The 27,062-nt window shown below is 42.2% G+C and overlaps 1 protein-coding gene across 1 annotated transcript in view; it reads right to left on the bottom strand.

The window, feature by feature from the left end:
* col7a1 (collagen, type VII, alpha 1) overlaps window positions 1–27,062 on the bottom strand; it is a 224,309-nt gene that overhangs the window by 32,389 nt on the left and 164,858 nt on the right. Inside the window, 18 exon segments of the mRNA XM_034166636.1 lie at window positions 3,929–4,009; window positions 4,109–4,144; window positions 4,258–4,329; window positions 5,862–5,933; window positions 6,039–6,095; window positions 6,588–6,623; window positions 6,993–7,028; window positions 8,633–8,677; window positions 8,783–8,842; window positions 8,929–8,964; window positions 10,912–10,983; window positions 11,090–11,215; window positions 11,296–11,355; window positions 11,431–11,466; window positions 12,976–13,011; window positions 13,705–13,749; window positions 13,826–13,885; window positions 22,737–22,772. Coding sequence (XP_034022527.1) covers window positions 3,929–4,009; window positions 4,109–4,144; window positions 4,258–4,329; window positions 5,862–5,933; window positions 6,039–6,095; window positions 6,588–6,623; window positions 6,993–7,028; window positions 8,633–8,677; window positions 8,783–8,842; window positions 8,929–8,964; window positions 10,912–10,983; window positions 11,090–11,215; window positions 11,296–11,355; window positions 11,431–11,466; window positions 12,976–13,011; window positions 13,705–13,749; window positions 13,826–13,885; window positions 22,737–22,772 — 1,002 coding nt within the window.

Below are 27,062 nucleotides of genomic sequence, written 5' to 3'. Positions count from 1 at the left end.
AACATCATAGTCCATGGGGACTCCTGTCTGATCTCATCCGTCAACCTGTCCATCACCACTGCAAACAAGAAAGGACTCAGAGCTGATCCTTGGTGTAATCCCACCTCCACCTTGAATGAGTCTGTCATTCTGACTGCACATCTCACCGCTGTCACACTATTCTTGTACATGTCCTGCACTACCCTAACATACTTCTCTGCCACTCCAGACTTCCTCATACAATACCACAACTCTTCTCTTGGCACCCTGTCATAAGCTTTTTCTAAGTCCACAAACACACAATGTAACTCTTTCTGGCCTTCTCTGTACTTCTCCAACAGTATTCTCAGAGCAAACATTGCATCTGTAGTGCTCTTTCTCGGCATGAAACCATATTGCTGCTCACAGATCTTCACCTGTTTTCTAAACCTAGCTTCTACAACTCTTTCCCACACTCTTCATCCTCTTCACAGCAGCCCTCACGTCTTCCTTACTAATCTCTTGTACTTCCTGATTTACTCTAACCACATCATCCAGCCTTTTCTCTCGCTCATTTTCTTTATTCATCAGCTCTTCAAAATATTCCCTCCACCTTCTCAGCACACACTCCTCACTTGTCAGCACATTACCATGTGCATCTTTAACCACCCTAACCTGCTGCACATCCTTTCCAGCTCTGTCCCTTTGTCTGGCCAATCGGTACAAGTCCTTTTCTCCTTCCTTACTATTCAACTTCTTGTACAGCTCGCAATATGCCTTTTCCTTCGCTTTTGCCACTTCTCTTTTCACCTTACACCGCATCTCCTTGTACTCCCGTCTACTTTCTTCATCTCTACGACTATCCCAAAACTTTTTCGCCAACCTCTTTCTCCTTATGCTTTCCTGGACTTCTTCATTCCACCACCAAGTCTCCTTGTCTTCCTTCCACTGTCCAGATGTCATACCCAGTACTGTCCTAGCTGTCTCCCTCGCCACATCTGCAGTACTTTTCCAGTTGTCCAAAACTGCTTCCCCTCAACCAGTGCTTCTCTCACCTGCTCGCTAAATTTCACACAACAGTCTTCCTCCTTCAGCTTCCACCATCTGATCCTTTGTTGAACTCTCACTCTCTTCTTCTTTACCTCTAAATTCATCCTACAAACAACCATCCTATGCTGTCTAACGACACTCTCTCCTGCCACCATCTTACACTCTCTGATTTCTTTTAGCTTGCACCTCCTATAAAGAATGTAGTCCACCTGTGTGCACCTTCCTCCACTCTTATGTTACCCTATGCTCCTCCCTTTTCTTAAAGTAGGTATTTACCACAGCCATTTCCATCCTTTTTGCAAAATCAACTACCATCTGTCCTTCCCCATTCCTATCCTTGATACCATATCTACCCATTACTTCCTCATCACCTCTGTTCCCTTCACCAACATGGCCACTGAAGTCCACTCCTATCACCACTCTTTCATGCTTGGGCACACTCTCCACCACCTCATCTAACACACTCCAGAAATCTTCTTTCTCCTTCATCTCACAACCTACCTGTGGGGCATATGCACTGATGATATTCATCATCACCCCTTCAATTTCCAGCTTCACACTCATCACCCTGTCAGACACTCGCTTAACCTCCAACACACTTTTAACATACTCTTCCTTTAAAATGACCCCTACACCATTTCTCTTCTTGTCCTCATCATTGTACAACAACTTGTACCCACCACCAATGCTCCTGCTCTTACTTCCCTTCCACTTGGTCTCTTGCACACATAATATGTCTACCTTTCTCCTCTCCATCATATCAGCCAGCTCTCTCCCTTTACCAGTCATACTACCAACATTCAAAGTCCCTACTCTCATTTCCACCTTTCTAGTTTTCTTCTTCTCCCGATGTTTGTGTAAACGTTCGCCTCCTCTTCTTCATCGTCGTCTTCGCCCAGCACTAGCCCAATTTCCACCAGCACCCTGTTGGGCAACAGCACCGGTGGCGGACGTTGTTAACCCGGGCCACGACCGATCCGGTATGGAAATTCGATTCTTAGTCTGCATAGTTGGGCTGACTTGTTTCACGCCGGATGCCCTTCCTGACACAACTCTCCTCATTTATCTGGGCTTGGGACCGGCACTCAGAATGTACTGGCTGCACACCCCATGTGGCTGATTCCAAAATGGACGAAATTCATTTTTTGACTCAGAATTCTACACACAATATGCCATAATGACAATATGAAAATAGTTTTGTTTTTTTTGTTTTTTTAGATGTTTCCAGTTTTATTTAAGTCACATGTACATACTGTAAGTATTCACAGTCTTTGCCATGAAGCCCAAAATTGAGCTCAGGTATATCCTGTTTCCACTGATCATCCTTGAGATGTTTCTACAGCTTAATTGGAGTCCACCTGGGGTAAATTCAGTTGATTGGACATGATTTGGAAAGGCACACACCTGTCTACATATAAGGTCTCACAGTTGACAGTGCATGTCAGAACACAAACCAACCATGAAGTCACAGGAATTAACTGTAGACCTCAGAGACAGAATTGTCTTGAGCCACAAATCAGAGGAAGGGTACAAAAACATTTCTGCTGCTTTGAAGGTCCCAATGTGCACAGTGGCCGCCTGTCTAACACTCAGAAGGCCAAGGTCTGGTCAAATGACCAATCTACCTCTAAAGTCCACGGATAGTCAAATGACTCCAAGATCCCCTGTGGAGAGCTACTTCTGTTATGTAAACAAGGAAGTCTCAGAACACACAGACAGCAAATATGCAAACACAAGAATGTGGCTAGCCAAGTCAGCTAGCCAGGGTCATTTGACTCTCCATGTGCTTTATGCAAACACAAGAATGTGGCTAGCCAAGTCAGCTAGCCAGGGTCATTTGACTCTCTGTGGGCTTTACAGGTAGAAGAGAAAAGCTTGGACCTCCGTGTGCTAAACTGAGTGATCGGGGGAGAAGGACCTTAGTCAGGGAGGTGACCAAGAACCTGTTGGTAATTCTGTCAGAGCTCCACCATTCCTCTGTGGAGAGAGGAGAACCTTCCAGGAGGACAACCATCTCTGCAGCAATCCACCAATCAGGCCTGCATGGGAGAGTGGCCAGATGGAACCCACTCCTTAGTAAAAGGCATATGGCAGCTGAGGGACTCTCAGACCATGAGAAACAGTGTTCTGGTGTGATGAGACAAAGACTGAACTCTTTGGCGTGAATGCCAGGCGTCTTGTTTGGACAAAACCGGGCACCATCCCTACATTGAAGGAGGTTGGTGGCAGCATCATGCTGTGGGGATGTTTTTCAGCGGCAGGAACTGGGAGACTAATCAGGATTGAGGGAAAGATGAATGCAGCAATGAACAGACACATCCTGGATGAAAACTTGACCTTAGACTGGGGTGACGGTTCATCATTCAGCAGGACAATGACCCTAAGCACACAGACAAGATATTAAAGGAGTGACTTCAGGACAACTCTGTGAATGTCCTTGAGTGGCCCAGCCAGAGCCCAGACCTGAATCTGATTGAACATCTCTGGAGAGATCTGAAAATGGCTGTGCACCGATGCTCCCCATCCAACTTGATGGGGAGCGTCTCAAACCTGGAGTTTGAGAGGTGCTGCAAAGAGGAATGGGCAAAACTGCCCAAAGATAGGTGCACCAAGCTTATGGCATTGTATTCAAGAAGACTTGAGGCTGTAATTGCTGCCAAAGGTGCATCAACAAAGTATGGATCAAAGTTTGTGTATGCGTTTGCACATGTAATTTCTTAATGTTTTAATTTTAGTAAATTTGCAAAAATAATAAAAGAGATCATTTTTCATGTTGTCATTATGGGGTGAATTTTGAAGGGAAAATGAATTTACTCCATTTTGAAATAAGGCTGTAACATAATAAAATGTGGAAAAAGTGAAATTCTGTGAATACTTTCTGGATGCATTGTATATCATCAAAATGTGCCACAGAACCTGCCTTAATCCCTCGTATTCCGGTGATACCAATTTCTCCTTTATCCCCTTTATGCCCTGGCAGCCCATTTATTCCTGGTGGACCCTGAAAGGAAAAATAAACAAACCCATAACCACCTTTTAATTTATACAACAAAAACAGATGAAAGCCATTTAAAGACCCAAAAAGGAATCCATCACATACGGATTCACCGGGCACACCATGTTGACCTGCTTCTCCCTGGAGAAAGAACACACAATCACAGTAATTAGAATGGGAAATTGATGACCTGTGCTGACATTTTATTTGGTGTTAACTGCAATCAGTCATCATCTATGCACACTGTCACTTGCCTTCTGTCCACCAGGACCACGAGCACCAGGGAATCCAGTGGATCCTTTCTCTCCCGCTTCTCCCCTCAGACCCTGATGTCACAGAGACAGAAACAGACTTAATTGTTTAAACCTATCAGCACTGTTTTGTTATTGTCATATGACAACATCACTTAAACATTTGTTTTTCTTTCTGTACTAGAGTTATAGTGCATTCAGAAAGTATTCACAGTGCTTCACTTTTTCCACATGTTATGTTACAGGCTTATAAGTGCAGCAGACAACTGAAACAATCCTTCAAATGATGATGCAAGCACCATATTCACCACAAATACTCCTTAGACATTACTTTTTTGAAAAATGGACTGGCCACATGAATTTCCAGTAGGTGCCCAGGTAGTGGTTGAATTGAAGAACACAGAGGTCAAAATTAAAAATTCTCCACTCATATTGAAACCTATACCACAGTATTTGTCTGAACATAAAGATTCCATAAGGGTATAATTTGGACTATCTGTGATTAAATGTTATGGAGTTATGGGGTTAAAAAGAGCAAGAATGGTGACAAAGGTCAATTTCAGCTTGTACAGGGGTCCAAAGTTAAAGTTTCTCCAATTTTGGTAAAAAGTGGTGCAAATTATTGGTTGAGCTAAGGTGATTAATAAATGTAATAGTTTTGACTATGTCAAATGCTTGGTCTCCAAAGTAAAGGTCAGACAATGTCTATGTTCATTGGATTCTATGTGACATGATACAAACTATTCCTTTTTAAAACCATATTAACTCAATCAATAATTTGCATCACTTTTGATGAAAATTGAAGCAACTTTAGTTTTTGATCCCTGTACAAACTGAAATTGACCTTTGTCACCATTCTTCCTCTTTTTAACCCCATAACTCTGGCACACTTGTGGCCAGTCAGCTAAAAAACCCGGGCTCCAGCCGGAGTCGCCAGAGCATCCTTCAGCTGTAGGGGGATTGAGGCCTGTTGACTACTATTGCACAGTGACTCCTGCTTGCCTCTGTCACACTCACACCCTCCCCACCAAGCCTCACTCCCATCCAGGTCATGGCACCAATGTAGCGGCTTGCTCTACATTGAGTTGTGATTCTGACTCCTGCCACTCATTCTCCTCAGGATGCAAACTTGTGATTTCTGGCATGGGAGGTGGATACTCAAACCCAGGCTCTAACCTGAGTGGCCAGAGTATCCTTTAGCTGTCGGGGGAGTGAGGCCTATTGACTTCAGTGACTCTTGCTGGCCTCCGTCACACTAACATATCATTTGATATCAGATAGACATTTCAAAAGGTGTGCAGGTTTTGGGGGGAATGATGACACTCTTTTCTGGGGTTGGCCACCTGACCAGAATGCTGGTGGATAAATCTCAGAATCCTCCTGTGTATTAAAGTGTCCTCAAAACAGTCACTAACACCCCAATGGGCCATTATTACCATTATCTGTCATTTAGTCATTGCTCAAGTTTATCATATACTGTATATCCAAATTGTATATAATAGCCAAGAAAAAAACATGTATATTAATTTTATCGCCTTAACACAATATTAAACAAAGGCAGTTTACACAATACAGGAAAAAACTGTCAAATCTGATTAATAATTCACCTGCTCTCCTGGAGAGCCCTCTTGACCTTTCACCCCCTTTTCTCCCTGCACACCTTTGGGGCCTCTGTCACCCTGGAAAGGAAAATTGTGTAAACCCAGCGGAAGCAAGAGTAAGACTGTGTACATGAGTAGTGATTGTAATATGGTGTACAATGTAACTTTGTGATGTTTACTGACTTGTTCGCCTTTGTTACCCTTGTCTCCAGGAGGTCCTCCCACCAACACTGTGTCTCCCTGTGGGTGACAGACCAGCTGAGCATGTGGCTTCACCCCAAAGCCAGAAGAAGATCACATACTGCGGTCACAGTTTCATCCTGTTCCACTTTGTTAACCTCTGTCACTCATACCACAACTCAGAGATTCATGTTTTATGTTCATAAAATGGAGTAAATAGTAATGGTAAAAACTAGCAATACAGTAAATGTAATATTTGTCAAATTTCCCTCAACTATAAACATGACTTTTCAAGATATAAATTAAAGTAATAATGTTAGGAAAACATTTCTAATAACCATTCCCTAAATATAACCAATATATGTATCACGCTACCAAAACGTGATATATTTTCATTTTCTCCATTGATGTTTGAGCCTTGAACCAAGCCAATCACCTAAGACATGAATCATGACCTAGACAGGGTCAAGAGCTCATCCACTGCAGAAGTTTACCCAGAGTGGGGTGGGGAATTTCCCCAACACTTCTTGTTGGATAATAATGTACACCCACCTTGTCTCCTTTGTCACCTTGTGGTCCTGCCTCTCCCTAAACACACACACACACACACACACACAGAGCGAGAGTGAGAGAAAATGAAACACTTTATCCAACCATATCAGGTTAATTCACTCGTGTACACAAGCAGAAAGCTCATAGCAGAGTGACACACAAAAATTGTAAAAATGTAAGCAAGTAAGTAGTTTATTTGTATAGCACCTTTCAAGATAAAATCCCAAAGTGCTGTACAGAAATGTAAGAACACAGAAATAAAAATACAGAAACTAAAAACAGCAATAACTTAAATCTCGTTAAAACCAAGTCTGTACAAATAGGTCTTGAGCTTCTCCTTAAAAGTTCCAACAGAGTCCACGGTGTAACGTAGGTGTAGCTAGCTAGTAAAAAGATAGTATTCACCTTGTCTCCCCGAGCACCACGAATCCCTGGAGATCCCTAACAGACGAACAAACACAAACCACATCACATTATACTTGGTTTGAAAAATACGAGCATCATATGCTGTAATTTTTTAAGAATGGTCTTTTTGTGTGTGGGGGCAGTGGGATACAAAAACCTTGACACTATATTCAATTTGCTTTTTATGAGCAGCATTGCATTTAACAGCATTTTATTATAATGATGCTTTATTTGTGTGGTGGCATGTGTATGTCACCAAAACACCAAAGGCTATGCCTCCATCATGATCATCCTGCCACAGCAATGAGTAATGTGCAGCAAAAAGTTAGTTCTTGTCATTTTTGACCAGCTGACCAAACAAAGAGCTGCTTGTTGATGATGGAAGCTGTAATCAGTTAGTGTGGGCAAAGTAGTATGGATGTATGTATTTTCAAACAATAAACAGCCCTTCTATAGATCTACCATGCCTTTCTCCCCAAGATGTTAAATCAAGCCTGGGAGCAGGCAGCGGTGCCACACGTGGCTGCACCGACTACACCATGGAACCACCCCTGATTATGAATGGAGCCCACCTAGGCATACAATTAGTCCATACCCATCTCTCAAATGTAACCAATTATCTCCCACAGCAAGGTGGAACATGGGTGTCCCCTTGGCCTTTGTTGGTTGCTGGGGTCCTCAAGGCAAAAGTACTACATGCAGGATCATGACGAGAAACATGTCATCTGGCCCAAACATTACTGCTGCGGTAACCTCACAATGCAAGTGATGTTCCTCAAATCAGTCTCCCTAGGAAACACTCATTTGACACAAAGTCATTCCAGCAGTACCCAAGTATTCTCAGAAGAGACCTGGTACCAAAGACATCCAATTGTTACCTCAAGTCACTGGTTATGCTCCAAACTCACAACTATACAGTAAGACAGGAAGCACCAGGACCATAACGACTTGGATGTTCATTCTCCTGCAAACATATTGCCATCATCAAGCACCTCTATCCAGTGACCTTATGACTCCATAAGTTCTTCCCAGGCCTCTCCTGATCTCAAAGGCTAAGGATCCAGAGATATGAATGTCACTACCTAGGTAAGTGAATGTCTCTACAAGTTCAACATTTTTGTGACATACAGATGCACTTTTGATAACTGTGTACAGTCAGTAAGTCCTATATAGGACTGAGGTCCATCAGGCCAGTGCATATCCCTGAATTCCATAGCATCCAGTGTATGAGAGTCCATCACTCCCCCTGGATGGGATGGCAGTCTGACTCAGATTACCTCCCCAGCAAAGGTAGCTACTCATTTACAGGTGGGTGGACTGAGACAATGTAGATTAAGTGTATTGATGAAGGACACAGACAGGTAGCACAAGCGTGATACAAACCCAGGTCAACACATTGGCAGACCAATTACTTATCCACCAAATATCTACTCGACAAGATCAAGTACAGGAAATCAATAAAAGCCAGGCTTCTAGTCTTGAAACATCACTCACCTCAGCTGGTGACTGAGGTGAGTGACAACTGAGACAACAGAGATAACAACCAGTCAATGCTTCTCAACCTGCTTCTTAGAGTTGATTGTTTTGAAAGAAATATAAAATAGGTCCTGACAAGGTCTCTTTATATACACAATACTTACAGTTGTTCCTCGCTCCCCATCCACACCAGCTCGACCCTCTTCACCCTAAAAGAGACAGACAAAACACATGAAGCCTTCTGTACTGCCTCATATTATCCAGAGATAAATTCACAACACAACAAAACTGTAACAGTGTAGCTGTGGTCTTACTCTGGGTCCAGGATCTCCTCTTTCTCCTCTTGGGCCTGGGACTCCAACTCCAGTCTCGCCCTGTGTGGAGGTATAACATACACCATTAGTGTACCTGCAAACATCTGAGCATCTGTAGCAAAGTACATGTCTGCAGAGACGGTCACCTTGTCACCTTTGATCCCATCTGCACCAGGAGAGCCCTAAAAAAAATATTGTACATAAATCACTGTGTCAGGGCAAACTAGACAAACTAAACAAATCAGAAAAGCACTCACAAGAGTTTTTATTTCATTCTTCCAAACACCACTGGATTTGTTTTAGACATTGTAATTTACACAAAACTAAACCTAAGAAAGCCTAAAGGGTTGACACAAAAGGAAGGAAAGGGCAAGAACATCCTTCTACAAGGAACCCTTCAGGTTTGTGAAAGGACTTTTCATGCAGGAAAAGAGTCGGTCACTTAAGGTGTCAAAGAGAGACCTGGGAGCCACCTGAAAACAACTCACACAGACAGCCAAAGATTTGAACAGAGGGAGCTACCTACACACATGCCACCACTTTCTCAATCACTTCACCAACTGAATGGTAGTCCCCCGAAGGTGGAGTGAGGGTGAGAAAGCAGTAAGACAGGCAAGCTTCAGAACCAAATGGAGCCCCTTCTTTAGCTCTTCTTTAGCATCATTGCTAATAAGACGATAACCTACCTGAAACAAAACAATTTAATCAACACTTGATGCTTAGAGCATACAAGCATGATATGGCACCAAATCCAATCTGCCAAAAGGGAAGAAAGAGACCTGCACATCTTATTCTTGGACCTGGCCAATGCTTTTTGGTCTGTCCCCATTCCCTCATTTGGACAGCCTTCAAGTTCTTCTGCATCCCCAATACCATCACAAATCTGATGAGGAACTACTTCAATCCATCCATCCATCCATCCATCCATCCATCCATCCATCCATTTTCTTCTGCTTTATCTGGAGTCGGGTCGCGGGGGCAGCTGCTCAAGCAAAGCTGCCCAGATCTCCCGATCCACACACACCTCCCCCAGCTCCTCCGGGGGAACCCCAAGGTGTTCCCAAGCCAGCCGAGAGATGTAGTCCCTTCAGCGTGTCCTGGGTCTTCCCCGGGCGCTCCTCCCAATGGGACGTGCCCAGAACACCTCTCCAGCGAGGCGTCCAGGGGGCATCCGGAAAAGATGCCCAAGCCACCTCAAATGACTCCTTTCGACGTGGAGGAGCAGCGGCTCGAGTCCTGGCTCCTCCCGAGTGACCAAGCTCCTGACCATATCTCTAAGAGAGCGCCCATCCAAGATCTATAATTCTGTATCAAAACAATTGAATACACAACATCATGGCAATCGTTGGAAGTGGAAATAATGGCTGGATGTATGATTTCCCCCCAGCCTCCACCATGGCCATGAAAGTGATCATTTGAGCTTCCAAGTGGGGCACAAGAGGAGAATGTTTGGAGTCTGGACAGGGTCCATCTCCCATTCATGCCTACATGGATGACCACTGTTGCATGCATCAAACATCTGCTAGGAAAGCTTCAGGACAAGACCTTGCTTCCTGGCAGATTGAAACTGTGGTGTCTGCACTTTGGCTTGCTCCCCGCCTGATGTGGCCTCTGTCAGTTTATGAGATCCCCATGAGCAAACCCATCCCCATGAGTTAGAGAGCATGTCCTCTCCAAATTGGAGAGGACAGTCACTTCATTCATCAGTCACTCATTCATCAATTCATCAACAAAGCTGCCTTGAAGTGCTGATTAATCTATAAGGAATTGTACTACCAAGTCCCATGAGCAAAATTATTCACCTTTTCAACATCTGCTCTCTTTTGTAGAAGTTTTATGAATAGAATTTTATTGATTTTATAGTAATCTGGCTAATAATCCAACGAGCAAGGATGGCCAAAAACAAAACCGTGGCAGCTGCAAGTACAGGTATTCACCTAAATCAAAGTTAATAAAGCATATTGTATGTGTGGTTAAAAAGAATTGATCTGATAGGTAGTCCTTTAGTATCACCATCCATCCATCCATCTATTTTCTATACCCACTTAATCAATTAAGGGCCTTTAGTATCAACAGTTAAGTCTAAACACAGTGGGTATGACTTGAACACAATTAATGAATAAACTCACATCCTGACCAGGTGGTCCAGGAGGACCAGGAGGTCCTACATTACCCGGACGACCAGGAAATCCTTGAAGACCCTGAAAACCACAAAAACATTTCAATATCATGTCACGTAGCTTAAAAACTGAGAGAACTGTAGAGTGAAATTTGTTTTTACTGTAGATATTTTGCATATTCACAAACCCGCTCCCCCTGTTGTCCAGGAGGTCCTAGTTGTCCAATTTCTCCTCTTAGTCCAGGAGGCCCATTGACTCCTTCTTTACCCGGCTGTCCTGTTGGACCAGCTGGACCAGGAAGGCCTGGATCTCCCTGAAATATCATAACAATTACCGTAAAAACTCTGTTTTAGACAGAGATGCGGTTTCACTGATGTGAACACAAATCATCACCTTTAAACCTTGAGGTCCATCACGACCTGGAGGACCTGCCATTCCTATGCCTTTTTCTCCCTGAAATGCAAATTGTAATAATCAGTTGTGTTTAGTTCAAGATGATAAACAGCATCTGATAAACATTAAGCTGACCTTATCTCCTTTTGGTCCAGAAGGTCCTTGTGACCCCTGAATGAGCAACAAATAGGAAAGTGAGTTTCAATGAAGAAACATGAATTTTATGTTCATTTATTGTTATACATTTTGAAAATATTTATGTGAGTATAATGTGACTCTGACTCTTGCTCCTCTCTCTCTCTCTCTCTCTCTCTCTCTCTCTCTCTCTCTCTCTCTCTCTCTCTCTCTCTCTCTCGCTATCTATCTATCTATCTATCTATCTTTCCATACACACACACACATATATATATATATAATTTTTCTGAATATTATTTTCAATAATAAGCTTGCTTGGTGATGGATTGATTATTTTTCAACAACAACTGTCCATGCAGCACTTCACACAACAAAATCAAACTGCACATGAGGCAAATGTTGACAATTTAATGTGAGAACAACAACAAAATAACAAAAACCAATTATGTTCAGTAGACATTTGTGGTCTTCTAAATAAGTACAACATTCCAAACGTCAAGGAAAAGCATAATCGAATGCATAAAGTGCACTGTGTTATATTTCAATATTTAGAAGCATCCCTAATTTAATTCTCTTCTAATGTTTGCAAAGACAAAATGCCTCAAGGTTTCTCAAAAGATTATATTTGATTATTTTGGGAATTACTGTCACCACATCAGCAATCACACTCTTTAGTGAAATAGGTTCTACTGCATATAAACCACTGAAATTTTGCTTGTGATAAGGGTGAAGGAAGTAATTTTATTGTCTATATTATTATTTTAAATCACCATAATCCTTTGGCAGTTGTCCCCAAGTATTTAAACTCATTTAAACACATCTACCTTCATCACCTCTACTTCTTCCAACTGTACTATTCCACCATACTCTTCCTCATTCACACACATGCACTCTAACTTGCTCTGACCTATTTTCATTCCCCTTCTCTCCAGAGTGTATCTCCACTCTCCATGGTCAGTTCCACCTGTTTCCTACTCTAAATACAGATCAAAATGTCATCTGCAAGCATCATAGTCCATGGCGATGCCTGTTTGTGTTTGTGTGGTTGTAAGCCAGACACACAAAACATTTTCACAGAGAAACATAATAAATCAGAGAATTAAACCGTGACATTAAGATTTCTTTTTCCACAGTTGCTACATTCTAAAACCCAAATAACATGGTTATGACTTCACACAACCCTGCAAATGGATTTTGTATAAATGTAGCTGAAATGTAGCGGTAGATGAAGCCAAACATTTGCGATTTTGAAGTTACATGTACAACGTAGCTTGAAATGAGGTTTGTTTGTCAGTTTCTCTCATATCCAAAACTTAGATCTCTTTGGCCACTAAGGCCACCGCTGCATGTTTGCTAAAGATATATGCAAATAAAATGTGCATGGGTTTCCAATTGTGCCTTTTTTTCTAACAAGAAGCTCTATGATTCTGTTCTATCAGGATTCATGAAGTACCAAAAAATCACAGCAAGACAAACAAAACATTTAAAAATGGAATTTGCAGTCTAAATTCACAATAACAAGAGAAACAGAAAAATTTTACTCACATCTTCTCCTGGATCTCCTGGATCACCAGGCACACCCTAACATGATGGCAGTTAAAAGGTTAGGCTTGAGATGACTGTGTGAACATTATTAAGGCCCCGTGTCCAGACAGCACTTTTTTTCTGAGTTCCAGCATGTTTATTAGTTGTTCTAAAAGAGAGTGGAACACTTATGCACTTGCATGCAGCTGCCTTCAGAATAAGTATTACACCCAATGGATTTTCAGAGCTCTCTGCTTTCTTTGTGCAGCGACTCCAGTTGCATTCATTTGAAAATCCTTCAACTTTTTCAGAAAAGTGCGGTGATGCCACTGCAGTGCCTTTTGAGGCAACCAATTAAACAGAACAAAACATCTCCCTCCATGAAGAAGAAGCTGTGAAGGGTGAACATTTTGTTGTGTGTGTCAACAGACAGCTAATTCATCACACAAAATCCAGCACTATAGACACAAAAAAAACTCTTCTGTGATAGCAGACTGGACAGATGCTATGTTCCTGCTGAGGATGAGTGCTTTTTAAACACATATGGATTATAAATTAGTAATATGCTGTTTATTGTTGTCATAGAAACATCTGAGGAGGAGCAGGGTTTTTTCCCCTTTTAAGAAAGAGCTGAAATGAGGTGCTAGGATGAAGTGTTTCTCCATGGCATTTCAGCGCTTCTCTGACAGAAAAAAATGTGCTATACGGACACAGGGCTGAAGACTTTCTGTGTAACATCATGGTACTCACTTTTTCTCCTTTGATGCCTGGAGATCCTTTGTCTCCTTGAACACCCTGAATGGAAACTACACAGTATTGATCATCATTTCACAAGACAAAACCACAACAACAAATGGACTGTTAGACTCACACTTAGGCCAGGTGGACCTCTCTCTCCTGAAGCACCAGGAAGAGTCTGACCAGGAAAACCCTGCATCAATCACAACCAGGACAGGAATGTTACCTCTGCTGCATCAGCTATTATTTATATTTTCATTTAGGTTGGTTATGAAAGTGAATTTCTTTGAGGTGGTCCCCTACACTAAAAAATGGTCTTCCCGGCTGAGAAAAAAGATGTTCTATGTGCCCACTTTCACCAGCTGGATGGCACTGTGGATGACCCCTCAGCACCGCACTAGTCCCCATCCCTCAAATGCAAGACCCTTGGTGCCCTCCACTGGATTAATGTGTTTTGGAATGAAACCAAAGGTCCATGTCTTTAGGGTGCTGATGCATCCTATCTTACTGTATAGCTATAACACTGGGACGCTAACCAGTGACATAAGGTGATAATTAAATGTCTCTGGTACTAGGTCTCTTCAGAGGATCCTTGGGTACCACCCTAATGACTTTGTGTCAAACACAGTTATTTAGGAAGACTCACGAGAGGTATCACATGCTTTGTAAGGGACCGTCAGTTCCAGCATTTTTGTATGTGGTATGTTACTCTAGGCATGAGTCAGCCAACAGGTGCCGCAGAGCTGACAACCCTAGAGGTCGGAAAAGTCGAAGGGGACATCCACTTTTCACTTGGCTGCAAAAGTTCCATGGTTGCTTTCAAGAGGTGGCAATGGATCAGTTGTCTGTCCAACACCTAGGGCAGTTCCAAAGTGTGGTGGATTTGGCAATGCATGGCACATGCTCCCAGAGCTGACAAGGTTAGCTCTAGGAGCATGTGGCATGCATTGAAATGTTTAATAGGGTCATTCATTCATTCATTCATTCATTCAGTAGAGTTAGGTTAGGGAAGAGGGGGCGGACTATCAGCCCGGCAGAGTGTAGACCATAAATGGTCTAAATAAACCTTCTTGGTTAAACCTTTTGGTACCCTTGATAAAATATACCAGGTTTCATAGCTTTTGCTTCCTAATCTGGTCAGTTCCAAGAAAAAGCAACCCAAAAACCTCTGCCTCAGTCTATCCCATGCTGGACACTGGCTCAAAAACTGGAGAGTCGTCTCAGGTTCTTCCCCACAGGCTGTACATGTACTGACCTGTTGGCATCTCATAACCATTCTATGTCTGTTCAGGAGGTTGTGACCTGTGAGAGTCCCAGCCACTCTACTTATTATACTTCTAGCCAGGTCAACTAGCTCCCTGGAAAACCTTAGGTTTGGTCCTTCCAAGAGCTGTCTTGCCTGTCTGCAGTCACTCACATGCTGCCATTGTTGGTGGTGCTGCTTCCTGATCCAGTTCTGGAGGGCGGTCTTCTGCACAGTAGTTGACATCCCTGCAACAGACTCTGGACCCACAAATTCAGTTGAGCTCCCTGATCTAGTGAGCCAGTCCGCTATCTCATTACCTGGAACACCTGTATGACCAGGTACCCACACTACAACTACAGCATTAATGACTGCCAGTGTGTTAAGCACCTGGACACACTCCCACACCAAAGCTGATGAGAAGACTGGCTCTTTAATGGCTCTTATACACGCCTGACTATCTGAGTAAACAAAAATTCTTTTACCCCTAAAACTGAGGTTAATCAGGAGCTCTACACACTGAATGACAACAACCACCTCAGCCTCAAAGATGGTGGTGTATCAGCCCAGTATAAAACTCTTTTCTCGTGTCAGGCTGTTGTGTTGTATTAACACTCCAGCTCTGGCTTACCCCCTGATCAATGATCTGTCTGTAAAGCAAGTGATTACAAGTGAGGTTCAGAACTGGGTCTGACCGTGACTCTCTGCCTGTTATCGCTGTACTAAATTTATTAATTAAAAAATATATTTTTACTACTCTATCACATGGAAATGAATAAGCAGACAATCCGCTGAAATTCTTTCCCTGATTAAGGTATGACTGGCATCTGTCAGTCTTTGCCACTTGCCTAACTGGTGCAACCTTACTGACATAGAGATTGCCTCTTCAACAATGTAGAGGTCCAGAGGGATTAAGAAGCTCCTGTACTTCTAAAGCTACTATTGGTGTTGTCCTGAGGGCACTTGTGATGCAATGGCATGCCACTCGTTGAACATAAGTCAGGATAACCCTCACATCTCCATGCTCGACTTTTGTCCACCACACTATCATAGCATAACTCAGCATGGGTCTTACCACTGAAGTGTAGATCCATCTCATCACACTGGGACTAATTCCCCATCTTCATCCGACAATACAATGGCACTGTTGTAAACTGAGAATTGCCTTATGAAATTTCTCATTTATGTGTCTCTTCCAGTTAAGTTTGTTATCTAAATAGACAAAAATGAACTTAACTGACTCAGATAGTCTTAGCTCAATACCGCCCAATTTTGGTAGAACTAGACCAAATTTGGTTCTATTATTTGTGAAGAGGTCCATAACTGTTTTGTGTGGATTCGTAGACAAACTGTTGGACACACACCACTACTCTACTATCCTGAGAACACTCAGAGTTCTGAAACTGTCCTCAAACACAATCCATCAATAAAGATAGCTAAATCACCTGCATACCCTTGGGTGTACAGTCTGACATTATTTAACTCAGTGAGAAGGCTGTCCATAACAAGCAACCAACAAAGAGGAGAGATAACTCCTCCTTGAGGACACCCATGGTTCACTGGCATCATCACTCTACTGCAGTGGTGGGCACAGCTAACCAAAATGTTAGCTTTGATAACAGCTAATGAGCTAACTGAAAAGTTATCTTTTACACAGCTAAACCGATAAACCACCCAAAAATTTATCGGAAGCTACAGCTAACCGATAACTTTCAAAATTGAGTTTTAACTCCACGATCACAAACCCAAACAATGAATCACCACTTCCGTCTTTATGTGCTGTGCCACCTGCTGGAAGCTCCTATTTACTACATATTTTACTCTACTGCAGCAAAAGGAGCCTGACCACCAGGTTGTCACAAAAATTATTCCTTCACCACATACAGCAGTTCTGCCGTGAGACAGAGGTCATGGAAAATAAAGCAGTTCTGACTATCAAATTATTATGGATAGAATAACTACATGAATGACAATTCTATCATTTGTACAAAGTTAAAATATAACACATATCTTTTAATTTTAAATAATGCACTAATTCTGAAGTTCTGTAACAAACACACATGGATGCCAAAGGGATTATGTGTAAAATGAACCTCCGCTAACACTGATTGGTTGACTCATTCATTCAATGTAGTAACAAAGACGTTAATGTGATGTGTGTTGATTTACATATAAATGTGCTTTTGTAAAATATGCCACTTTTCATATGTAAAGAAAAAGCCATTTGCAAAAGCCAAAAGTCAAGTTGTGATCAGACAACTGTCTGATATAACCATGGTCAAAATGCATAGAACACTGCCATCTATTGGTGCCCAGACACTCATTGAGATATCTCATAATCCTTTTTGCACCAGAGAGTTGCTACGGTTTAAACAGCACAGAGAGAAAACACATGACATTAGAAACACTCCACATTAGAAATATTACTAGGACTGCTTTCTTCCACCTGCGAAATATAGCGAAGATTCATCCTATCCTGTCTATGGCTGATGCTGAGACCCTGATCCATGCATTTATCTCTTCTAGATTGGACTACTGCAATGTTCTATTTTCTGGTTACTGCAGTCTAGCATTAGGGGTCTCCAACTGGTCCAAAATGCTGCAGCCAGACTTTTGACATGAAGCAGAAAGTACAACCACATTACACCCATTTTGGCATCCCTTCACTGGCTTCCTTTCCCAGTGACAACAGATTTTAAGGTTCTGCTACTAACCTATAAAATTATTCATGGACTGGCACCTCCCTACCTAGCTGACCTAATTAAACCTTACGTACCGGTCCGGGCTTTACGTTCTCAGGGTGCAGGACTACTTTGTGTCCCTAAGGTGAATAAGAAGTCTACGGGTCACAGAGCTTTCTCTTATCGTGCCCCTGTTCTGTGGAATGATCTCCCTGCGTCAATAAAACAGTCAGATTCTGTGGAGATTTTCAAGTCCAGACTTAAGATGCACTTATTTTCCCTTTCATATGCCTAGCATACTGGTACAGTTTTGTTTTATGCTTTTTACTCTTTTAATTCATTTACTAGTAATTGGAGCGGGCTGCGACCTCAACTTTACCTAAATTCTGGGTCTTTTAGTGAAGTTTAGGGCTAGTGCGCCACGGATCACCTTAGTATTTCTCTGTTTTTCTTGTTGTTTAATGCTGGCAAATTATACTGTATTTTTTGTCTTTCTAATGACTGATTCTGTTTTTTCTCTGTTTAAGGTGCAGCTCCATCCAGAGATGGGAGTTGTATTTGTGTTGGCGATCCTCCTGTCCTGTGCCCCAATAGCATTTCTTGTATATTCATCTGTGAATTGTTCTGTAATTTATGTTTGTAGCATGGCCCAAGCAGAGGGTCACCCCTTTGAGTCTGGTCTGCTTGAGGTTTCTTCCTCAGAGGGAGTTTTTCCTTACCACTGTTGCTCTGGGGGTTGGTAAGGTTAGCTCTTACCTGTGTGAAGCGCTTTGAGGCAACTCTGTTGCGATTTGGCGTTATATAAATGAAAATAAATTGAAATTGAAATGACAACAATTGTAAATGAACATTATACAACCAAAATGTACATTTTTATTTCTTTTCATCAGCTGCAGCAACTCTCTGGTGTGCAAAGGATTATGAGATATCTCAATACTTAGGGCAAATACTGCCATGAACACTACTGGCCAGTAGATGCAGTAGAGACCGTGAAAACTTGCCAAAACAAATATTCCAAATAAATAATCCATCCCTGTCTGCTACGTTTAATCTGTGTGGAATTTAATAAACACGAACTGAATTTCAGACATCTTGTATATATTACTCTTGAACAAAGATGACAAACAGTTTTGTAAAGGACAATAACCAGGACATTATAGAGCAAACAGGAAGCAATTACAGCTCACAGTGATTCCAAATGAAAACTGTTAAACAACTGAATTCGTACATCAAGCAAGAATGGGAAAGAATTCCACCTACAAAGCTTCAACAATTAGTGTCCTCAGTTCCCAAACGCTTATTGAGTGTTGTTAGAAGGAAAGGTGATGCAACTCGGTGGTAAACATACCACTGTCCCAGCTTTTTTGAAACGTGTTGCAGGCATCAATTTCATACATTTTTTGAGCAAATATTTGCACAAAAACAATAAAGTTTATCAGTTTGAACATTAAATATCTTGTCTTTGTGGTGTATTCAATTGAATACAGGTTGAAGAGAATTTGCAAATCATCGTATTCTGTTTTCATTTACATTTTACTCAACGTCCCAACTTCATTGGAATTGGGGTCATAGTAGGGTGTCAAGAGAAATTATTTTTTTTTTGGCTCTCATGTTGGTTCTCTTCTGTGACCAGTTTTCCTGTGATTGCAGAGGATAGAGCGGTTTCTTCTGAAACTAGCTCTCCTTTGTCTGTAGAGGACAGAACTGTATGTTTACTACAAAACATTTAACAGGTAAATCTTTGATATCAGACTTTAAAAATGTTTATTAATTGTTAAAGCTTTATTCACTAAGCTTGCAATAATATGTTAGCGGTCTAAAAATTATCGGACCAAAATTTATCGGAAGATAATTGATCCGATGATGGTTTTCAAAGTTATCTGAAAAGCTAATCTGATAATGAAAACATTATCTTCAATAATTAGGGGTTAGCGGATTAGCCAAACTGTGCCCACCACTGATCTACTGTCACCAAGTGAATTCATTGCCCTTCTACATTGAAGCATGGCAACAATCCATCTGGTGACTGTGCTGTTCACGTTTGGACTGCAGAGCTATTTTGAAAGAATCAACTGATACATTATCCAATGCTGCCTAAATATCGAGAAAACAATATAATCTATACTGTCGACAAAATAGGGTTCTCTCAGTTCTCATAACAAGACTATGCAGGGCAGTCTCTGTGGAGAGCCATGCTTGATATGCATGTTGCCTTGCATAGAGTGATGACCTTTTAAGGACACCATCTCTGCCATATCTATCAATAAGTCTCTCCAAACCTTTCAAAAGAAATGATGTGAGACTGATTAAATGCTTTACCTTCTTGATAAGAAGGTTTGACCGGCTTGGGTAGAAAAATCACCCTGGCTTGTCTCCACAATTTGGGAACATAGCCATTAGCCAGACATGCCTGATAAATCTTAGTTATAGTATTGATTAGCACATCCAAGCTCTTCTATAGAAGAGCAGGGGAAATTCAATCAATGCCACTAATTTTGTATCCACCAAACAAATTGTTTGCCCATTCCACTCTAGTTTCATTAACTATCTTACACGCTATAGTACAGTCTTCCAAGGTGGGGACACAAGAAAGCTCATACATTGGATGCTCCTCAGTAGCCCCTGTGAAGTGTACCTGGAGGTAATTATTTAGGGCATTAGGACATTCACCTGGGTGTTCAGAATGCCCTGTGGTGGCCAAATGAACTGCAGGTGATTGACTGGATCCTTTCCAAAGATTCTGTACAGTTTGGATGAGGCACTTGGCCCTGACTTAATGCTGGAGTCCTGTTTGCTCTGGTGTTCACCATGATGGCTTCTTACCAGGCTTCTAGTTCTTCTGCGGACAAGCCGTCTCGTCGGCCATCAACACAGTCTCCTGTAAACTGGAAACGTCAGTTTCTATAGCTTGTACAGTTTTAATTCTGACAATTCTGCCCCCCATGAGGGATGCCAGTGTTTTATGATGAAGATCCCAGTCTATCACCATTGGGTTTCTATAAGTTACTGGTTCTGTAATTTCTGTCTTCAATATGAAGTGGAGTTGTCGATGGTCTGACATTGACTCCTCCTTGGAAACAGACCCGTTACCAACTATATCTATTAGGTCCATAGAACCTACTGTGACAAGTGACAAAGTTTTTTATTCGGCACACAAAATATTCAAATAGAAAAAAATGAACAATTCCACAAACAAACACAGACAAAACTAGTGATTCTGAAAGGGTGTGGGCTGAAGCAAAGCTTATTAGCGCCCACCCCTGCTAGTACAAGTCCAACAATTCTAATCAGTCATATTTACATAAATACAAATTCACTACTACATGTCGACACACACAGACATACACATCAATATACTATTTACTTATAATTATATTTATATAGTACCAGATCACAAGAAAGTCGAATCAAGACACTTTACGCCAGTAAGGACTAACCTTACCAACCCCCAGAGCAAGCACTAGGCAACTGTGGTGAGGAAAAACTCCCTATAAGGAAGAAACCTCAAGCAGACCAGGCTCTTGGGGGATACTGTAATATCAATGACCTCCTCTCTGTTAGAAACACAGAAAGTTGGTTCATTGCCCTGGTTAAATACAAAGAGATTGTAGGCCACCAGCAATTCTATTAAAGCCCTGTACTCATAGCATTTGTATTTGACCTCCCCCAGCGTACATGGTGAGCGGTGGCATCACAACTATGCAGGACAGGGAGATGTCTCTTTTTGCAATAGTTACCTATACTAACCATTCCCCTTGATGGTGGGGATCTGGTGAGTCAAATGGGAGGTAGACAGATGCAATGACCATAGCCTTGTCCTCATCATTCCAGTTAGCATTTCCTTGAAATGCAACTGCATCTAAAGATGTCAGTTCTGGCAGTGCTGTGAATCTTACTCCTTTTGAAAGTGCTATTGCTGCTCTGGGCTTCTCACTGCATGAATCATAGGAGAGTAACACTGTGTAACCCAAGTGTCTTACGCAATCCCTAGAAACTCAGGGTTACTGGATTAGGGCTATAACTGTATGGATCCTGCTGAAACGAGCAAACAAAACAGCACTTGCATCCTTACGGTTAACATTTATCACTGTCTTCACCATTTTTGCAAGACAATCATATTAGTTATCTTATACCTCACTAATGGCTTTGATACTGACTTTGAAAGTGAGATGGCTCAGCTCAAAGTAGGATCTATTCTCCAGTCCCTCAAGGCACGTCACGGAGTCCATGTCCACCCCGAGCAGAAAAAAACTGCCCACTCTCTTGGGGTTGGGTGTCTCTTCTGCCTCTGGATTCTCCGCAAAACAATCCCGGATTCCTGTAGGGGACCAGGAATGAATCCAGAAACTATCCTGAGTATTGGAAGGTCTCAAATCCTCTTAGCTAACAAGGTGTGGCCCTCCCACTCAGGAACTAAGGAGACAACGTGCCTCTTCTTCAGGAGGCACCCCATCTAGCAGGTTTACCAGATCAGCCGTAATGTGCTCTGCTTCAGCAGTAGTGAGAGGTCTTCGCTGGTCGTCACCGGGATAGATAACAACCTGCAAGTCTCCCTCCACCACCAGAGGCATGGAAGCTCTTGTACGTTTCTTTGTGGGATGCTCAGTGGGCATGATAGCTTTACCAGGCGTGCCCTGCGAAATACCAGGAGGTGGCGCATGGCTACCTCCCACCTCTGAAGAGGCAGGTGCTGATGCACCATCCCCAGTCCCTTGCCCTTTCTTTTTCTTTCATTTTCTGCATTTTTTTCTTTTTGTGCTGCCTTGAGGAGGTGGCAAAACTATCCTCCAGGGAGAGTCCTTCCACATCTTCTGACAATGGATGGAACATCATCCCCTTCAGAATTGCTGTCAGGGTTAGCAGTATCTGAGGCAGAAGCCTCTGTCACAGCACTCCCTTCCATCTCTGAGTTCCCCACACAGAGAGAAGGCAGGCAGGCAGATAGCTCAATAGATAGATAGATAGATAGAGTGTGCTTGTGTGTATGAATTAGTATCCAGCACTAGATACTCAGTGCATCAGCATTCACCACATGTATTTAATAACCAAGAAAGCAAGTCGATTAAGAAGAAAACAATGTTCCTGTTGCTCCTTGAATCTTAATCAAAATGAACAGTTACCTTCTCTCCTTTTGGCCCAGGAGGTCCAGCCACAGCCTACAAAAAAAAAGCCATAACATTTAACAAAATGTCTGTAAATAAAAAAATTATTCATCCTTGTCAAGAAAACACAGAAATATGCCTGGAAATCTTGTGTATTCATCAAACATAATGTCAATATGTCATCTGTTTTTCCACTGCAATCACAGACTGACATCTATGCAATATTTTCTGAAATGATATCCAACAAATTAAAAGCTTTAATCAATAGGCTTTGATGAAATTTGGTTTTAATGTGCAAGCTGGATTTTAATCAGATGGACACATGAAAAACAATGTTATAAATAGTAAATTGATTTGACTGATTGATTTTTCAAATGTCATGCACCACAAGTGCCCAGCCCACATGGATTTATAATACATAATTAAACATTATAAAGCAAGACCACATTAAACAAAAACAAATGCAAAAATACAAACCATATCTCAGACATAAAGATAGAGAAAACAGATCTAAAGCTTCTAAAAAACCCTTCAAATAGCTTGAATCTGGAATTATGAGAAACTTGACAATAACACAAAATAATAACATTTTGTATTGTTTAAAGTCATGACCCTGTAGAGCCCAAACAGTCGGAACATCCAATACGGTCTAAAATTGTCAAGGTCCACGTTGAAGTTTAGAACAGTTATCTTCTAAGATGTCATTCGTATTAACTGAGAGAAATATTATTCTCTTCTTCAACAGTGCACGAAATCTGTCACATCAAAACAACCATCCCACATCAGTCAAATTACCCCGGCAGCTGTGCACGAGTGTGAGTGACAGCTGTTCTTACCCACATGGTTCACTTGCTGGGGCTCCCAGTGAGGAGCACACACTTACAAATGTGCAGAAGCAACTTTAGTTCCACTTCCATCATTAACAAGAGGAAATTACAGACCGCCACCAGCCATCTGTGTAAAGTCCATGTGGATTATATAGTGTGTGTGTCCGTGTATTGGTACAGACACACACAAGTCTCTGACAATGTCAGTGTAATACGCTGATCCTCAGCCAGTCAACATCAACAGGATATTTTACTTTACTCATAATTCTAAGTAAATTTTCATTTAATTTTCATTTCATTTATTTATTTAAAAGGGACAACACATATTGATGAACACATAAAATGTAAATATGTCAGATTATAGCCGTGGGCTAATTTCCATCTGTAGTCCCTAACAGACTGTAAAAATTAAACAGTTGACAGTGAAAACACACAAAGGAGCTTACAATACAACAACATATATATATATATATATATATACAGGAAACAAGAGGACACTGACGTGCACAATGAATTTATACAGTAACACTGGGCCTCATGCCAGAACATTTTCGTAACTTTGCTGAACTTTTATATCGCACAGTGGGCTCACGTGTCCCACGCCAGATTTAATACTCATAAGTCCAGATAATTGTGCAAAATTACATGTGTAATCCTACTGACTTCCACCTATATGTAAATAAGCACACATTCACAAGATGAGGGAATTATCATAAGCAATGTCCCAAAAATACCAAATGAGGCTTTTTTGCTACGCGCTTTCAATTGTGCATCTTAGATTGTAAAGATATGACCCTAAGAGTTGTCAGTAGTTTTGCTGGCAGATTCTCCCTGCTAAGTCCATAGAAGTGGAAACACTGGCCATAACTCTCTAAAAAATGCACACATAAGCTTTTCCAAACTCATTTGAGACTTGTACACAATTTAGAAACATTCCATTCCATTGAATTCTAGTCAGCATTTATGCTGTAGCTTGGCCTCTGCAATACAAATTAACTAAGAACAAAACAAATAAGTAACAGGCAAACACGTGGAAGTCGGAGCTGAACCCATACCATTATCCTGTTTTTTCCAATATGTGACAGGTGACAAAAAGAGCTTGGCCCAAGGCAAATAACAAATTAGAAACCCATCATCTGGCAGCAGTAATGCCAATGATGAACTGTCAGCAGTGAAACATGTTTCTATTTCCACATCTCCAGTCTGCTCTTGGTGGTTTTAGCCAGGTTATTATGAGTACTGTGCAAAACTGGCACAGCTGAAGACATATGGCCTTCATTCCCAGGCAAGTCCTGATTAGAAAATATGGCCATGGGATATTGCGAAAAACTTTGCGTTTGTCTGTCCATCCGTCTGTGCTCAGCATAACTCCATTCCTATTACTGCCAGGACCGTCAAATTCACAGGAAGCATTCTTGGGACACAGACATTGGACAAGTTCAAAGAGGGCTAACCTTGACCTACACTGAACAAAAATATAAATGCAGCATTTTTGTATTTGCTCTGGTTTTTCAGGAGCTGAACTCAAAGATCTAAAGCATTTTTGATATACACAAAAGACCTATTTCTCTCAAATATTGTTTACAAATCTGTCTAAATCTGTATTAATACATTTCTCTTTTGCTGACATAATCCATCCCACCTCACAGGTGTGGCATATCAAGATGCTGATGAGACAGCATGATTATGGCAGAAGTGTGCCTTAGGGTGGCCACAATAAAAGGCAACTATGAAATGTGCAGTTTTGCTTTACTGGGGGGTCTGGGGGGTCCGAGAACCAGTCAGTATATGGCGTGACCTCCATTTGCCTCACACAGTGCAACACACACCTATCTATCTATCTATAGGTTGTCGGGGTGGTAGTGGGGACAAGCTCCCACTACCTAAAAAGTGCTTCCATATGGGGTGCTTCTCAAATAGCCTCTTGCAACCAAGTCCAGCTCCTGGCCTGCTCGTATGGCTTAGTTTCTAAGCCTAGCTGAACTGCTTCTACTGACAGGACAAGGGGCAAAGGTGGGTCTCTGGTACCTCAAAACCAGTTTCCTCCAGTAGATGGAACTCGTCAGCCTAAGAAGGCAGTTCATCTAGGAGAAGGAAACTCTGATCTCAAACCTCCGCTGCCTTACGGCTATATCCAGTCTTGGACAAAACTTTCAGAAGTAAACCATGAGGAACAGTCTGGAGTCAGAGTCCCTAAGGTGGTCAGTTGCTGAACTTCAATGCTTTTTCAGCAACTCCTGCGACGCTGGCACTGCCAAACTGCATTGGCTTCTCCCTTTCCTTTGGATCACAGTGACAGCATAGAGAGGGGAGACCTGCTGCATGAACAACAGCGGATCTTCCATATTAGCCTGCCCAGGCTTTGTAACTCCACTGGAGAGGACACTCCAATGTCATCGTAAGATGCCAGCGCAACACGAGACGTGGCAGTTTGACGGTTATAAGCTCATCTGTTTGGTGAAGGGAATGAGCACCAGGGGTCACTTCTGATGGTGGGAGGGATAATCACATCTCATTAGACAGCTACCATCCGCCTCAAGCTGGGCAGCCCCCAACCAGTAAGGTGCTGTCTCGCCATGTTCTGCTTGCTCCACTGGGCGCATGAAGCTTAGAGTAAACCTCGAAAGCCAGGCCACAAAAAACAAAAGAAGAAAGAAGAGTCCAGCTCTTCGTTTTGCAAGCTGGAAGGTTAGAACCATGTGCCCTGGCCTCTCTGCTGGTCTGCAGCAAATTGACGAAACTGCCATCATTGACAGGGAACTCTCACGACTAAATGTTGATATTGCCTGCCTCCAGGAAACTCGGCTGGCAGACAATCAAGGAAGCAACTTACACCTTCTTTTGGCAAGGGAAGTCCTTGAATGAATCCCGTCAACATGGTGTCGGTTTTGCTGTAAAGAACACCCTGGTCTCATGCATTGAGCCACTCTCAACTAGCAATGAGAGAATCCTTGCCCTCCGGCTTTCAACATCCCAGGCCCAGCCATCATCATCAGTGCATATGCTCCAGAGCTGTACTTCAACTCAGAGGAAAAAGACCAGTTCTATGAGTCCCTAGACGAAGCGATATCTAGGATTATCAGCACAGAAGGTCTGTACCTTCAACACCAACACAAACTTCAATACCAGAGTGGGTGCTGATCACAAGGCCTGGCCCACCTGCCTAGGTGTCTACGGAAGGGGCAAGATCAATGACAACAGCCAATGACTGATGGAGCTATGCTGCTATCATGGGCCTATGCATGACCTACACCTTCTTCAAATGCAAAGATACCCACCAGGTGTCTTGGAGACACCTGCGGTCCTGCCACTGGCACCCGTTGAATCTAGCCATCACCAGGTGTGCAGACCTTGCTAGTGTTCTCCTCACCCGCAGCTACCATAGCGTAAACTACGATACCACCAACCATGGAAGAGCTTGGAAAAGCCATTGACTGCCTTGCTAGTGGAAAAGCCCCAGGGAATGATGGCATCCCATCAGACGTTTAAAGAGTGGGAACCTGGAGTGACAGCAGCA

Source organism: Thalassophryne amazonica, chromosome 3 (genome assembly GCF_902500255.1).
Source record: "Thalassophryne amazonica chromosome 3, fThaAma1.1, whole genome shotgun sequence".
Taxonomy (NCBI): Eukaryota; Metazoa; Chordata; class Actinopteri; order Batrachoidiformes; family Batrachoididae; genus Thalassophryne; species Thalassophryne amazonica.
Note: the sequence above shows the minus strand (reverse complement) of the source record. Positions and strands in the feature narration are given on the sequence as shown.